This window comes from Phoxinus phoxinus (genome assembly GCF_949152265.1).
Source record: "Phoxinus phoxinus genome assembly, chromosome: 13".
Taxonomy (NCBI): domain Eukaryota; kingdom Metazoa; phylum Chordata; class Actinopteri; order Cypriniformes; family Leuciscidae; genus Phoxinus; species Phoxinus phoxinus.
In genome coordinates, this window is record NC_136888.1 from 18,425,442 (window position 1) to 18,442,349 (window position 16,908).

At 37.4% G+C, this 16,908-nt stretch overlaps 2 protein-coding genes across 15 annotated transcripts in view; one reads left to right on the top strand and one right to left on the bottom strand.

Annotated features, from left to right (window-relative positions):
- Positions 1–1,999, top strand: part of LOC307009441 (uncharacterized protein) — a 132,084-nt gene extending 130,085 nt beyond the window's left edge. For 5 of the 7 annotated variants that reach the window (XR_013800035.1, XR_013800036.1, XM_079633202.1 and 2 more), the window contains one exon: positions 512–809. Coding sequence is in view for 4 of the 7 variants with exons in the window: in XM_079633202.1 (XP_079489328.1) it covers positions 512–594 (83 nt within the window). In the remaining 3 variants the exon portion in view is untranslated. Of the gene's footprint in view, positions 1–511 lie in introns of all 7 variants that reach the window. The other 2 variants (XM_079633200.1, XR_013800034.1) reach the window with 2 other exon arrangements.
- An 8,506-nt stretch (positions 2,000–10,505) lies between these two features.
- The window catches only part of hmx2 (H6 family homeobox 2), a 34,629-nt gene continuing 28,226 nt past the window's right edge, over positions 10,506–16,908 (bottom strand). For 6 of the 8 annotated variants that reach the window (XM_079632740.1, XM_079632739.1, XM_079632741.1 and 3 more), the window contains 2 exons: positions 12,123–12,739; positions 10,507–11,381 (listed from right to left, as the gene is read on the bottom strand). In XM_079632740.1, the coding sequence (XP_079488866.1) occupies positions 10,834–11,381; positions 12,123–12,384 (810 nt within the window). In that variant the 5' untranslated portion in view covers positions 12,385–12,739 and the 3' untranslated portion in view covers positions 10,507–10,833. Of the gene's footprint in view, positions 11,382–12,122; positions 13,053–16,908 lie in introns of those variants that run through there. The other 2 variants (XM_079632738.1, XM_079632742.1) reach the window with 2 other exon arrangements.

Sequence of the window (16,908 nt, forward strand, 5' to 3'; positions counted from 1 at the left end):
GATCTGAAGGGTTTGTTCTCTCTCCCTCTCTCTCTTTCTTGTTCATCATCTCTCTCTCTCTACAGTCTAATCTGCCCAGGGGTTCTTCGACAGTGAGCACGTAACTCAACACTCTTAGATTCACTGCATTAGTTCTGCTTAGCTAACCGTGAATGCTAATTGCAGGAAGGACAGAATTGCTACCTTTCCCTCCCTCTTTTTCCTCCCTCTCTCTCTATATCCTCTCTTTCTGTTAAGACCCCTTCTATCCATTCATTCTTTGGGAGTTTGAAGGAGCAGTGTGGCGGTTTGCAGTCTTTCAGTGGGGATCACAGAAGGGAACGGGTTTGACAGTTACTGTGTCTCACAGGAATATGATTTGATATGTGAGAGATGTCACAGGCAAGCTGTAAATTCTGCCCATAGCGATCTGTGACAGGTGATGACATCGTAAAGACTTGACCAATCACTCAGCACACTGTTGGCTCTAATCCCCCATAAAGCCTTCAGATCTGTTCTCTTTTTCTTTCAGATCTCTTTCTTTGGTTGTGGATCTCCTCCTTTCTCTGTGTGTCTTCAAGCCTTGTGGAGATTGATCTTATTTTGCTGGGTTAATGACTGCAGGTGAATTTGGCAAAGCCAAGGACTACCCATGTCGTGGTGCAGTGTGTTTCAATGCATGACATACTGTAATTTTTTTTAAGCAAGAAATTCTAAGCCTAACTGCATTTTTATCAAAATCGTTTTTCTTTTTTCAAAACTTTTATGATGCATTAACAAATAAAACTGAACGTTATAAGATATATTTTTACTTATTTATTATTTAAAGAGTCGACTCAAAATAACTGCAATTTCACATTTAATAATTTCTATAATAAAATTAACAAACATTGTTTAATGGTTGAGATATTTATGTGGACTGAAAAAATAGGAGCTTTGTAAAACTTTCATTTCTATTTTTTTGGGACACTTAAGTCACACATTAACTTTATGAATTTCATTGAATTAGATAGATTAGAAAATATCATAAAATGGTATCTGCATGCATATGATGTTAGAGCTTTTCTCATAACTAACTTCACTTTTACTTTTTGCTTTTTTTGCAATGTGATGTTTTTGTTATGTAAATGTATGTTCCTCTCAAGTTCATTTTTTTCCTGTGGTATAGTAACCACAAATGTAGTTCATCATATTATGACAAACTTTAACAACCAGAAAGTCCAAATATCTTTTGTTTTAATTTTTAACAATATATCTGTTGTCAGTGATAGATTACTTACAAATTGTAGTTGGTTACTGATTCCAAATTGCATGACAAAAACTGTGTACCGGTAACGTAATCTATTAAATTACACATGTAAGGTAATATAATCATACTTCTTTTTGATTACTTTTAGATTACTTCTGACCTATGGTGACAATGGCTGTGTATGAAAAGCTTGAAAACTAAAAGCTTCATGTCACAGTGCATGCTGGGTACCGCCATAGTACAGAACTCCCAGCATGCATTTCAGCATGCATAAATTATGCAGCTGAATTGTCTCATTTTCCTTTATTCTTACCATGTGCTTTTATTTTTGTTGTTGTTTTTGATGTGATTTTTTAGTAGCTTGATTTGTGATGTTCAGAGTTGATCTGTTTATCTCAATATTTTGTTTGTCACCATTGTTGAGGTTCATATGCTGATTCTTGATATATGTGTGTGTTCCAGTAATTTGAAAGGTTTTGTGAATCATATATATTTAAAACCCAAATGACCTGATAATATCACAACTGAACATCATGTTGTAGAATCACAGGACTATTACAATCAATAAGATTAAATCTATAAACAATCTCACAATCAGAGAATAGACTCTGTCAAGATTAGTGGATCAGCCAGATGTTGAGAAGGTCAACATCAATACACAACCATCAACACCTCATTACATTTTTCCTTGGCTTTTATTGCCATAACAAATGTGTCTTATAGAGACATGATTATAGCAGCCAGAGAAAACTAGTGTTAAATAAATTAATAGTCAAGAGCCCAACTAAAGTAAACATTGATCACGAACACGGTAAGTTCAAATGAAATATTTTCAATAAATCATCAACATCTAAAGCTGAACCTCTGTTATTTCTCAATAAGTCTGATTATGAGAAATAAAGTAAATCTGGTTAGTAGAGCTGGTAATGCGGTTTGTGGATTTTTTAATCCTCTGCTGAGATCTTGAGGTATTTAGCCCAATGTTATCTTTTATCTTTAGTTGATTTCATCTAAGGCTGTGGCAGGAAGTCAATTGTTTACAGTAAAATCTCACAGTCATATTTACTAAACAAAAAAAGTATTTTTTTTACATGTGTGCTGTACATTTTACAGCAATTTCTTACAGTGAACTAATTTATCAGATTGATTTGAATAGGATAATATTGTACCATATTGATATATAAAAAAGGGGAAAGAAAACATGAAGTGCTTTAAGTGTTTCACACTGTGGGGTTCGTGAGTTTAATTAAAAACATAAGAAATTTTATTAAAATAAATAATTTAAAATAAAAACAATTAAAATAAAACACTCACTAAAAAATATTAAAAATAAATATTTTATTTGTTTACCTGCATGTCATGTGACCATTAACCAAGATCAGAGAACCATGAACTTACTATTATTCATTATTATTATTGGCTTAATTTTATTATTGACCTAAATTATAAACTTAAAATATCAGGTGTTACTTCAAGTAAATATATTAGGTCAAAGAAGTTCTGATGACTAAAAAGTTGGGGAATCCATGCATTGCATGTAAATATGAAATTACGTAAATTTTTACATTTTAAAGTGTTCTGCATGTATATAAGCAGTATAGGCTTTTTTTAAACAGAAAATTTAAAAGATAAAAGAGTAGCAGAGAGAATAATTGAATTATGAATAATTTAAGAATAATGTAATCCATGAAAAAGTAACTAGTCTGATTACAAGTATTTAAAACAATTATATAATCCAATCAGAATTAGGCCAATTTCATTTTTGGAATCTGATTACGTCATCCGATTACATGTAAACAGTCTGTTGTTTTATCATTTTAAAACGTAGCAGTCTTCTTTTTGCTAAATTGTTCTGCTTACATTTTTTTTTACTGTTTCTTTAAAATGAACGCCACTTGGTTTGATATTTTGTTTTATAACACAATGGCATTCTGCAACTAAAGTGCCCAAACATTCAGTGAATCATTTCATTCAAAAAGATACTTTAACAAATTGCAAGCAATACATCCAGGTGAGAGGGCTGTTACAAATGTCCTTCACCACCATGTGTCTCATTCTGCCAGGATTCAACCACCCGTTGCATGTCATTTTTGGAGGACAAAGACTGAGACAGAAAGAAAGAGGGGTTTAGTTAGAGGGTGGAAGTGAAATAAACACTAGTTCTGATACTGATACTAATCTCAGGTGAAGGTCAAAGATCTTTATTCACTCTGAGATGGCAACTCCTCCTCAGTGTCTGCCTCTGTTCCTTTAAGCCAGGAGCCAGAGGTCATGACCCTGATCACAGCCTGTGACCTCAGCCAATGAGAGGCCAGAAGCCCACAGGCTCCTCCTGAGCTTTATGTCCTTTTTCTGGTTCTCAAAACCTGGTGGTCTGTGATTTAATAATAATAAAAATACTGTAAATAATTATAGTTGACAACACCAACATTGAATAAATCAACTAATTAATCAATTCATAACGGATTGTGTCAACATTACAGTGCTTCTTTACTTTTTTGTGAATACAGTATACAGTTATATTTGTGAGTATTCAGTTTAGGTGTTCATTTTGCTTAGTTAGTCTAGCTCAGAGGTTTTCAAAACACCCTGAAATATAATGATCAGCCTTCTTGAAATATAAAGGCAGATTGTTACATTTTAAGACTCATTTATTCTGTGTGAGAAAAATACAAAATGAAATATTATGAAGATAAATATAAATAACTGGCATTTACTTTGTTGTTGTACTAAAGCTAAATGAAGTATTATCTGGAAAAATATTATTATTAATAAATAATTATGAATTTAAATTTCTTTATTTTGTATATGTTTTATGCTCTGTGGACACCATGAGCACTAGTTTGAAAACTCAAGTTCTAGTTCAATAAAATAACAACAAAATAGCAATGTAGCAAAATGATGGATTTTTCAGAGGTATAAATGTAAGATCATTTGTATTCTACTTAATGGTTGGCAGTCTCAGTTTTATATTGAAATGGACCACTTGTCATAACTTGATCACTTGATCTAAGTACCAGTTTCTCTATCATCTTTACCTGTTGCTTTGAAATTCCTCAAGAATAAAGCCACCTCTACTTCTGTGTCATCATGATGTCATTGTTTCCTTTTTTATTGGTTGGCTGGCCCTAAATCTGCTCCGTTCCCTCTGGCTTGGTTCCTATCACATGACCGTGGCTTCTCTCTCTCTCCCCGGCAGGCAGAGTGGAGCTTTATTGTAATGAGAGGATTCCGTTACAGAGGTGAGGATCATCCTCTCCTTCTGTGCTTCCCACAGGTCTGTACCTTTGATCTGTGACCTTTGACCTTCCAGGTTAAGCCATGCTCTGCTAATATGATTCTAATATGATAACAGTCTCCTTAACGAGGACTAAGGGTAAGTGGTGACTTCGGCCACTTGGTTGAGTGTGGACCTACGTGTGTTTGTGTGTGTGTGTGTGTGCGTTTGTGTGTGTGTGTGTGTGTGTGTGTGTGACTTTTGTACTGTGTGTATCTTCTTTTACCTCTCAGAGAACCATCAAGACCCTCAAACACTCTTTGAAGTGAGAAACACAAGCTCCTTTTTGCCGAAACAATCCTACTTTGAGGAGAAAAAGGATTGGATGGATAATCTACGGCAGTGTGAATTCAACCCGTGTAGCATTTCTGTATTGTTCTTTTACCAGGCGCTTAGTCAGGCTGAATTAAAGAGCGAGAGAATGAGAGAGGAAAACAGGCGGAAAAAAAAATACACATTTATTTATTAAGACCACACACACCGACAACTGCACTTAACCAACCACAGATTATCAATTAAAGCAATCAGCATGTCTTTTACTTCAAACGGGTGCTTTCAAAGTCAAGCGCTAATGCCTCAAATTGCCATTTTCCCATTCTGTCAAATTAAATGTAGTGAAATGTTGGGTGGTTTTCCCTTTATAGCATATATCTAAAATGTCACATTTGTTAACCTGTAATGTTTGTTATGCTTTTAAAAGGCACTTAGTGACTCTCTCACTCAGTGAAACAGAACAAGCCGCAGTAAATGTGTTAAATGATTACGGAGACGTAGAAAGACGGTAGTATAACAAGGCTGTCGACTGCAGTTTTTTTCCCCTTCGTCAAAGACAAAACACACACGCTTTTCTAAAAGGCGCTTTGAACTAATGCGAAACAAAAGCAGACGCACACACACTACTTGTGTAGCAGTAGCTTCTGCTGGTTAGCCAGAGAGCTTCTTTTGCCCCTAGTGCAGTGCTAATTACTCAGTAATGTAACGACACTTCTTTTGAAGAGCTGTTTTCTCTAGCACCAAATCTCCTTAAAAGCCTCCCCAGGGCTCTGTGGGGCCACGGAGAACCACAGCCATGCTGGAAGAAGGGCTCGGGTTACTCTTTACACCCAGAATGATGCATCATCCGCGGGACGAAGAGGCACCAGAGTCTCCTTCCACTAACATGGAGCTTCAGGACACACATATACACTCTGATGATGCTGTTAGCTCACAGACGACATGAAACATGAAACAGGAGACCCAACTAATGGTTACAAATATGTTCCCTGTGAGAAAAAGATCTCTAGTGGGCCTCCCTAGTACATACACACTTACACACACACACACACACAGGTCGGAATTGTTATCCAGACGTGGCGCTTTATGCAGAGATCTCTCAAAAACCGAGTTGCTTGTTTACTAAAAACAACCTCAGTCAAGTGCTCTCCAGGGCATTTGCACCATAAACCTCATCTTATATGCTAAAGTTAACATTCCAATACTTAGCAAATACCTGTTCAGTTCTTTTTAACAAAGTTGTCAGGCTAAAACAAAGTAATGTAAATACATAAATACTCACATCTGCAGTCACCTCGTCATTCAAGCTGCCTCTATAAAGCACAGGTGCATTTCACATTTACCTGACTCGCCTCGCACCTGAATGACCCCTGCCTCCTAGTGTCTATAAATCTCTCTAATCAGGCTTTTCCTTCCACCTACACTGATTACCTTACAGGTGAGAAACAATGAGTGTGTGGGTTTACTTGGGGGACACATTTCTTCCCAAAGGGATTCCCAAATATATTTCCACATATATTCTCTGAGATGTGACCCCTTTTCCCCTCAATAAACTCCTAATTACTGAATAAGGCATTAATATGTGCTTTATAAGTACTAATAAACAGCCAAAATGCTAGCAATATGCATGCTAAAAAGTGTAGTGAATATGTGTGTATATATATATGGTACACACACACACACACACACACACACACACACACACACACACACACACACACACACACACACACACACACACACACACACACACACACACACGTATCCTTCTAGGAAAGGTTCAATAATTAATTGTTCAAACAAATATTTACTTTTCTCTCTGTTGGTTTATATAAAATCACTCTTAAGTGAGTAAGTGAATGAGTGGTCAACTTTTACTATCCTACATGAATTTCAGTGAATGAGCATGTGGGTGAGAGAAAGAAAACAAGAAAGCGAGAAAAATCAACATAGAGCAGAGGGATGGCAGACGTATGGCTGCATGCAGTTGCTCGAGTTGTTTAAGCAAAGTGATTGTGTACCACTGATTGTGTGTGATGGTCTGTGTGTGTGTGTCTGTGCGCGTTATTGGCCTGTTCTGCTTAAAAGGGGTGAGTGGGCTCCAGTGAATGGACATGTTCATTTATACAAACCACAAAAGGGTCTTATGTTAACACCAGCCGCAATGACCTTCAGTTTCCCTCTTTCACAGCATTCAATTACGAGCACAGACCCACATTCACACACAAAATTTGCATCTACCATAAAAAATGTAATGTTTTAGTAAACATTCAGAAAAAATCAACAACATGCCACACCAACTAGTCCATTCCGCTTGTTCTATGTCAAAGTAACAGCCATCTATTTGGTTCTTGACAATTGGCTGACCAGATCATTTAAGACAGACAGCAGCAGCGCACATGATGGCCCGGTCTTCAACCCCGCTGCTCTGCAAACTTCATTTTCCAATTTACGGGAACACACAATGGCAGGAAACCTCCCCCTTCCAGCCTTCCTCTCACTCCCAACCCTCTGAGAACCACGGGCATCTATTCCTGAAGAAGCAAGATGCCATGTTGAATTAAGACGTATCTGCATCAGAGACGTTCGGGCCCGCCTCATTACAACTAATTATGAACCAATTAGAAACATCATTTAACTAAACGAGCAAATAATGTTCAGGATATTGAGGGAGGCTGGCTGTGCCTCTGTGGACTGCAGTAAAGCCATTACTAAAATTGTACCTCTTAAATAGAATAATGACCCCCCCCCCCCCCCCACCCCCCCTTCCATCCTTTTCCAGTATGAAAAAAGGGTCTGAAAGAAAGAGACAAAGAGAAAGACAGTACAGATGAGATAGAGGAGAGAAGGCTCACACAACTGTTGCAGTGACTGCATCAATGATATTTCATGTGAGAAAAGAAGCACTTTTGCTGCATTTATTTATTCAGTGGTTTGAATGCAACACAACAATGCATTTTTTTTTTACCATATTCTGTAAAAAATAAGTATTTTATTATTTTCAAGTTGGTTCATTTTCCGTGTATTTCTTAAACTCTGTAGCTCCAAATAAATTTTTTTTTTTCAAAATAATAATTCCTGCAACTTTTGTTACAGGAATTATGAGCAATTGTAGTGCACCTCTAAAAACGGCTAATCAAGTGCTTTCTGCACAATCAATGTGAACTAATGGATAAATGTGATCACCTTTCATCTCTGAGAGAAAAGTTCAGCCGACTAAGATACTTTTATACCATGATTATTGATTTTGCTCAATATAATGGACTTTCTTTCTACTTCCCAATGAAAGAAGGGATCAGCCTCGCTGGATTGAAGACATTAGGGAAGCCGGGTAGTTTTCATCACCCTTGGGAACAAATGATAACTTTTATTTTGTGATAAATATATATTTATATATCTATCTATATCTATACATATTGTGTGTATTGTTGTGAATGATGCTCATTCTAAAACACTGCATCAATGAAATGTTAAACTCTGTCATATAACTGAAAGTTATCTCAGAGTGCATCTGGAAATTACTAAGTGGCTTTATATTTAGTTATTGTCTGGGGGGGATCTAAACATAATTTCCCTTCGGCTCCTCCATTAAGATTTGATATAAGCCAGAATCAGTTCAGACTCAAGCTCCTAATTTGAGCCATTAGTCTAGAGGTACAGCCGCTCATGTTGGGAACATAAGTGATACACAGGCCAATCAGAAACTTGGTTATGTTTTTCTTAAATCCGTTTAGAGAAAAGCAGCTTCTGCTAGATGCTGTTTGTAGTGAGTGACAATTATGGCAAATGTCCATCCAAACCCGCAGCACTGCTTCATTATTGAGCGGTTAGACGTTCAGCTGCTGTTTCAACAAAATACAGACACATGGTATGAAAACAGATCATCAGCTAATATATGGACACAGACATCAGTATTTTTTAAAAACACCTTTTATAGGTCTTTTGTCTAAGTTGGCACAGAGACATGAATGCATGGGAGCAATGTTGAAGGTTTTTTATTTTTATTTATTTTTTTGATTTAGCACTGCTTTTAAATTAATAGACCAATGTCAGTTCTGATATTAGAGGAATGGAAAAACATTTCTCTCCATCTCTCTCTCTGTGTATTTCTATTGCTCTCTCGCTCTCTTTCTCTCTCCCCACTTTATATATAGTGCCCATTACCTTGCTCATAAATTACATCCCAAACTGAATTACTCCTGCTTTTCGCTGTGCCAGGCAAGTTTGATGAATCCTGAGGCACAACACATCATCTCAACAAATCTGCTCCACACTGTCTTCCACCTCTTCAAACCACTTCAAATCATTTTCATTGCTGTGCTATTAAAATTTGTAATTCACACCTGCCATTTCACCTACAGATGGGTGTGTGAAGCAGTAAATGGAAGTGTACGCGCTTTCACTCAGTGAGAAAACACTGAAAACCCACAGGATGAAATTTACACGGAAGCCACATAAGTTTATGCTTGCATGTATGTCATGAGCAGTCTGACCTCTGGTCTGAGCTGTCAATCAAACAGACAGCAACAACAGTATTACCAGCAAGCTAGGAGCTTCTCTTTATCCTGCCTTTAGGGAAGTCACTGGTGTTTCAGTTTTTTAGTCATTTGCCATTTTAGGGTGGAGAAAAAGAAAAAAAACTAAAAGGATAAAAATATTTCAATAAACATAAAATATTCAATAGGCTAGCCAATATAACCAACGAAATAAAACCTATAAAGCACTATAATGTATTAATACAAATATATATATTTTTAATTCTCTATATTAAGACCATATATGCCACCTATGAATAATGAATGATGGTATTTAATTGATTTGTTAAAAATGTATGTAGAATTTTATTTAAAATGTATTAGTTAATTTTTGACCTATTTGTGCGCAACATAACCTTTAAAAATTACGTAGTTTAATCTGCAATCGATCCAAAATTACATATTTCGAGATTGAATTCAAACTGTTGTCATAATGTCGGAAAAAGTGGGCTTGTGTGTTGATAATGAACTTTCTCCGTGGCCGGAATAGAGAACATGGAATCAGTACAACACGACACCACTACACCCTTTGTAATTTGACAGCGGGTGAGTCTTATCAGATTGCACCGCGAGCACTGTCATTCTTGACTGCGGCTTCTCTGAGGCCCCGCTGCGCTTTTCACGTTCCGCTTGTCTCCGAGAATGTTTGAATTCGTGTTCGTGTGACAAGCAACATGTAATTATCCCTAATTGCGAAAGCATCAACTGGGGACACTTTACATGACCCAGTGTCACTGTAACAAAAATGTTTGTCTTGAGCTGAGAAGCACACGAAAAAGAGAGCACTGTCACTAAAAATAGCCAAAATATATATAGGCTATATATATATATATATATATATATATATATATATATATATATATATATATATATATATATATATATATATATATATATATACACACACACACACACACACACACACTGAACCACTTAAGTAAGTGAATTCACAAAATTCATGTAGCCTAGGCCTTCTGCGATTCAAAATATTAGGAAAACGTGGTTGTCTTTTAAAGCAAAGGCATTAAATCAAAACGAGGCATTGCCGTTTTAAAGTATTGTGTATAGACCTCTTTAAAATAAAAAATAAATGCAATATAATATAATAAATAAAATATTATTATTATCATCATTGTTGTTATTAATGAGTGTTCTTATCTAATCTCAGATGTTTTCATTTTAGAGACAGGAATCGAATGATTACACTTTTATTTCAATGTTTTCACTCCTCATAATGTGTAAAACGGGTTAATCGGGGGACAGAAATGTAAATAAAAGTACAAAATAATCAGTATACACATGGTGTATTTTATAGGACATGTACAGAACCGTGTTGCTTTTGTGTTTTACACATAGACTCGTTTATTTGCTGCATATTAAGAAATATAATTTTTCACCAAATAAAGAGGTATAAATAGACATGAATTTCGTCAAACAAAGTTAAATGTGTATTTGTACGTTTTAGTGTGTAATAGTGTAATAGTCATCCTTTAGCAAAGAATGTTCGTTGTGCGCAAAAGTTAATATTCAATCTTATTGTAAAGATTGTATAATGGTAAAGCTGGTAAATTACTTCCAGGGTAATAGAGTGGGGTTGGAAAAGCGATGGACCTCGGAACCGGCACCCGGAGCAACGAATTTTCTCTGAAAACGAGGGGCATCCCAACCAAAGTCTGCGCCGATGCGTGCGCCATGTTCGCAGCTTCCAGTTCCGCAGAGAGCTGCCGTTTCCATTTGTTACGCCGGTTCTGAAACCACGTTTTCACTTGAGTCTCCGTTAACTGCAGGCTGGAGGCGAGACATGCTCTCTCGGAGCTGCTCAAATAGCGTTTCATGTCGAATGTGGACTCGAGCTGGTAAACCTGACTCCGAGAGAAAACGGTGCGCGTCTTCTTCTTAGCGGAACTGCTCTGTTTGTCCGGACCGTCACGGTGTCTCTCTTCAGAAACGGGAGACATTTGGCTACACGCTCGCTCCTGCTCCTCTTTGTAATCCGGTAGTATGGATGGTGTCAAATGCGGCCGGCGGTCGATCCCATCCTGCACAGGTAGAAGTCCCTTTGTGGCACCTGCAACAAATACAACACAGAACTATCGTCTTATCAAATTGTGCTTGAAGAATAACAGCCATTGAGATAAAGCTTTCGTGCTTCAGTGGGAACAATATGCATGACTGATGTGTCCACATTAGCGAATTCAATAAATAGCCTAGTAGTTGAAAACACGTTTATATTTAATGAGGTATAAAAAGTGCTTTGAATATTCGTCCATCATCAAATTCGCTCTGTTTTCCCCCCTGTTAGGCTAAACATCGCCATTACTCGATACTTTACACAAGAGTTCATTAAATTTGAACTCTGACTGTTTGATCGACTGTTGAAAGGTTACAAGTGCCCTGTTAAATAAACAATACAATATGACTAGCACTGGTGCACGATATTAATTAAATCGTGTTACATTTAACGCTCAATTGACGAAATGCAGCGTTGCCTCTGAAAGCCGGCATAATCAATTAGCAGACTCGATTAAATTCGGTTAATTATTTGACCTTTCCCCTGTTCACCGAGGCGCGATAATATGTCGGATAAAAACACGACTGGAGTTTTATTCAGTGTTGGCAATGGGGACAACATTAGAAGACAGTCACCATGGTGACAAAAAAACTAGTGTTTTATACTTAATGATTCTGAAGTGAGACGTTTTACAAAAGTGACTTTCTTACTAAACATCATGAAAACACAAATATATTTATTTTGACCATGGTAGAGTGTCTATAGCAATAAAATGACACTGGTGGTATCGTGACTTACCGAGGCAGAAGTTGAGAGGCTGGTGCGGGTTGCAGGGCTCTGGTACACCGGACTCAGAGCAGTAACAGTCGCCCGAATCCTCTCCGGCACTACAGTCGTCCTCTGATGACACGGACAACGTCCGCTTCCTCGGCTGGGATTTCGGACTGTCTTTTCCTGCTGACCGGACTCCCTCGTTGGAGGTGCCCAAAATGGACTGGATCGTGAAGCTTGAAATGGGGGCAGGCGAGCACTTGCTTCCGCTGTCCTCCGAATTATTCATTCTCGCCTCATAACAGTTCAAAAATGTTCTAAAAATGATCAAATGTCAACGCAGCAATACGTTCCGCAAACACATAGAGAGTGTTTTTCTTCAAATCTAAAAATGGTTGGTTAGAGCTGATGGGACGTTAAAAAAAAACTTGTTTTTCGTGGGCTCAAAAGTGTTCGAATGCATTCCTCTCCACTTCCACGCGCTCTGGTCTCAAGGCGGGTGGAACGTGCCCTCATTTGCATGTAGGTAAGACCGGCGCTGGCCAATCACGCGCTCAAAGCGCGCCCGGAAATTTCAAATTTTATAATATTTGAGTTCCTCAATGGAGCGCTCGATGGAGATTAACTTGCTGCAAAACATTAGGCTACAATGCAAAAATAAAAAAATGTCAGTAATTTTAAAGGGAAAAAGAATGTAAAATGCAACAGTCCAAACCAGTTATTTGGCCGTGAATAACCGTAATGTAGGCCTATCTTACCATACATGATAAACAATATTATGTTTTATAGACAACATTTTACTGTAAAATATTATAAACAATATCAGTAAAAAGTCTGAATTACTTTTTAATTTACACATATATTTAGTAAGGGAACACATCTAGCCTAATATAGATTTTGTTAACAAATATTTTAAAAGGTAAAAAGTACCTTATAATTGATGGGGAAAGGGGCATTCTCAGAATTCACTGGGCAAAACATCACATTTGTTAAGTTACTTTTATAAAAAAAAAACTTTTATGCTTTTTATCAGTCATGAACATTAGAGTGTTTTATTTGCCATTTTATCTGGTTTAAAATAATAGTTTAAGTTTATTAAATTAATTAATACTTAATGTGCATAGCTTTATTTTAGTGTCGTTTGTGTTTTATTGACCACAGTTGGGGAAGCCAAATTTGATGAACACAAAGTCATATTCCACTGTGCAAGTGCTACATTTTGCAGTATCAAATATTCAATATTAAGGGCTCAAATTATTAATATCATTGTTAACAATATGCATTTTTCTACTATAAATGTGCACAAAAATGCTTTACACTGTACATGTAGGCAATCCGTTTAGCTTGTATGGTCAACATTTGTCTTTTCCCTCCACAACTTAATAGCCGGACGTTTGCCTGCAGAATATCACTGTAACGAGAAATTACAACCAACATTTTAATAGCTTTCTGTGAACTACGTGATGGATAATTATTCATTGTCATGTACGTGCCTCTGGTTTCCCACTTTGATAAATTGTGATTATTATTGCTTCTAATTTCAGTAATTTCCTGCTCCCTTATATCGACATAATAATTTTTTTTTCTGTTTACAGGTTAACGAGTTTAAATTTATATTTATTTATTGATGTTCAGATTTTGACTTGTATTGGAAGCCCATGAAGCAGGCCTCTGAAATATAATAAAAAATGTAACAAATCCATACGTTTTTTTGTTTGGTTCAAAAGACGTTAAAGATTGTCACAACATTTAACCGTGCAATTCAGAGATCCAGATCCAGGAGCACGTTTTAAACAGCTTTTACTGTAGACTGTGGTCATCACACAGACGCGCATGCTGCTGATCCACAGAGGTCCTCTTTGTTCATGAATGGAGTTCTAGGCATCTCAAGTACACGCCTAGAGTTCTCAAGTTCATGCGCACATCAATAACCAACAATAAACCAACCTCATAATCACAAGTCATCTAAATACATGGTTTAGTTCAAAATCATATATCTTATTAAACAGTCGTTTTAAATTCCACTAGTCGTGTGCTATAAATGGCAAATTGGTCAAATAATCCAACACAGTCTAGGAACTAATAATGGATCCTATCTCATTTTTCTTGAAAATAATAAACTCATTCCACGTCCATTATCTCCGTTTAAGAATTAATTTGATCATTATGGTGGGCTAATCTACTGCCTCTGCGGGCCGGCTAGAGCGGGCAGGACCCTGTTTAATTGATTGACTAATTGATTGGGGTGTGTGCGCTCGCCCCACCCCTGACTCGTGTCTCGAGGGCAGCTGTGGCTCTGCCACATTAGCTCTCGTTAGCGTTTTCTAAAGGCTGGCGACACTTAACAAATGCTCTGGCTTTGTCGTGGTGACAGCGCGCGGACACCTAATGGAGCTAAGGGAGCCAGGGTTGAGCGATCCCGACTACAAATTTCAAAGGTCGGGAATAGTGCCCTGCCTGCACACATGGGTCTCCCGACCACGACTAGCCATAACTGGGCCATACCAGTAAAGAAAAAGAAAAAGAAAATGACTGACCATTTTCTTTTTAATTATAGCCTAATATGAATTATTATGATTATTATATTGATGAGCCTCTTTATAATTTTTGTGATTAATAGGCCTATAGGCCTACTCAGCAAGACATTTCGCCTATATATTTTCAATAAACTGAAGTCTAATAACCTACAATCACGAACTTTTACTTTGAACCTGTGGCTACGAAGACATATCAGTGGGTGTTTGCTTGGTCTAGTAAGGCTCTGGAAGTACGAAACGTGCACTATACATGTACGCGATGATGGAAACGATGTGGTTGAACTGTCACAATCTGCAACTCTGTTTGGAACGGTTGTTAAAGAGACCTATTGTGAGGCGCCATATGCCCACATATAGCCATTTAGTGCGTAAAATATGAGGGCCTAGTTCACAGCGGCCCAACGATTTATGGCGCATTCACATAAGGCGTGAAATCCGCAATGATCGTTAAAGAGCCGGTTTTATACGCTGCGCCTGTCAGCCGAGGCTGGATGGCTTAAAGGCCGTTTAGACATATTAAACAAAAACAATACACCAGAAATGTAGGCCCCATCACAGTATTATATTCTACGTGTTTGTTGAGAAGGGAGTGGTAGGCTATTATATATATATATATTTAAAAATCATTAAAAGCTGTTTTTTTTAACAAGAACATTTTTTAAGGTGTGCATAATGCCTTATTGTAAAAATCCGAAAAGTTTTGTTTCTACTATCAAACTGAGAACAGTGCTATATGTTTCTCAAAAAGACAGGTTAACCGCGATGAACAGTCAGCGATTATGTGACAATCTGTCACGCGTTCACAAAGCTAAAGATCTTTCAAATCTGGCAGAACAGGCATTTTTTTGCACGTGCTGTCAGTGCATGCGGCAGACAGTAATGACCGAACATACACATCGAGCTCTGGCAAAAATGCTCCCCGCTAGAAAGACGGATGAAGTCATGGGCGCCTTTGATCTGCAAATCAAGCTTCGATAAATATTAAACAATGGGCCCTTTACACGTTTGTATTATGATATATGGCATGTCCAACTTTAAGATAAGGAAATTACCAGAGAAAATGATATCAATAAATTTTCTAAGTATAAACGCTGATTATGTTTCGATTTTCATTCAAGATTCTGAGGCTGGTCTTTTATTTTTTCTCAAATGGTTTTGCAGAGAGAGAGAGAGAGAGAGAGAGAGAGAGAGAGAGAGAGAGAGAGAGAGAGAGAGAGAGAGAGAGAGAGAGAGCAGGCGGGAATCTCAAGCCCTGGAGGTGTACAATTTATGTAATCTACGGCTGGGAAATGAATTGGGTAATTTATTGGAAAACAGAAAGTCAAGAAGATTGGATCAGTATAGTTCAACCAAGGGCTTCTATTCATCAAGATCCAATTAACAACCTAACCATTGAGTCTTAATGGGTTTCCAATCTACTGCTCTGATATACTCATCAATCCCTGAGGGAGAAATTAAGCGAATCGACCGCCCCTCGGCGTTGTGGTGTCATTCCTCTCCGCAACTATATGTCAAATTAAAAACACAATTAAAATTTAAACTGTTTCAATCAGAGGCTGCCCCGCAACCTATGTTTCACTTAATAGAACTTTGATGAAAATCTGATGCTCGCTTTCAATCACCAAAGCAAATAGGAAAGGTGGGGCAAAAAAAAGAGAGAAGATATCCTTTGCCTGAATAACACCAAAACATTTCGAGAAAGTAATAAGCAAAGATAGGCCCGCTCCCTCTCAAGCGTTATACACGGGATTGAGTTCACGTTCCCGTCGTCTAGTGTGGGTAAATGTGCTTTGCAGAGCGCTGAAAAACATTTTCCCCATACACAGCGAAAGATAATTTAATAGGGCAGATGATAGTCCATTTAGTCAGTCTCATCCTATGACGCAGTGAGCTATAGCCTACTATCCATTTCGCTCGAAAATGTGAGGTCGGCTAACTAAACGTATTGTGTTTTATCGAAATTGTTAAAAATCACCGTTCAGTTTGAATAGCCCGAGCTTCGATAAGCTAACAAACCCCGCCAAATTCACAAAGAAAAACACTGTTGTGCAAATAGGAATAATCACATAGACAGAAAGAGATTACTTATGAGCACAAATCGGGCGGGGGTTGTTTAAATACCGGTTATATATGCACTATTTGTCCAAACTCTTCCATGTTATTCTAACTATTGTCTTCTATGTTAATGCGCATTGAACATTTGATCTGTTTATCCCCACCTCCGTTCTTTGCATAAAGACATGGTTAAATGGAAATTATCGAGTGATAGCTATATA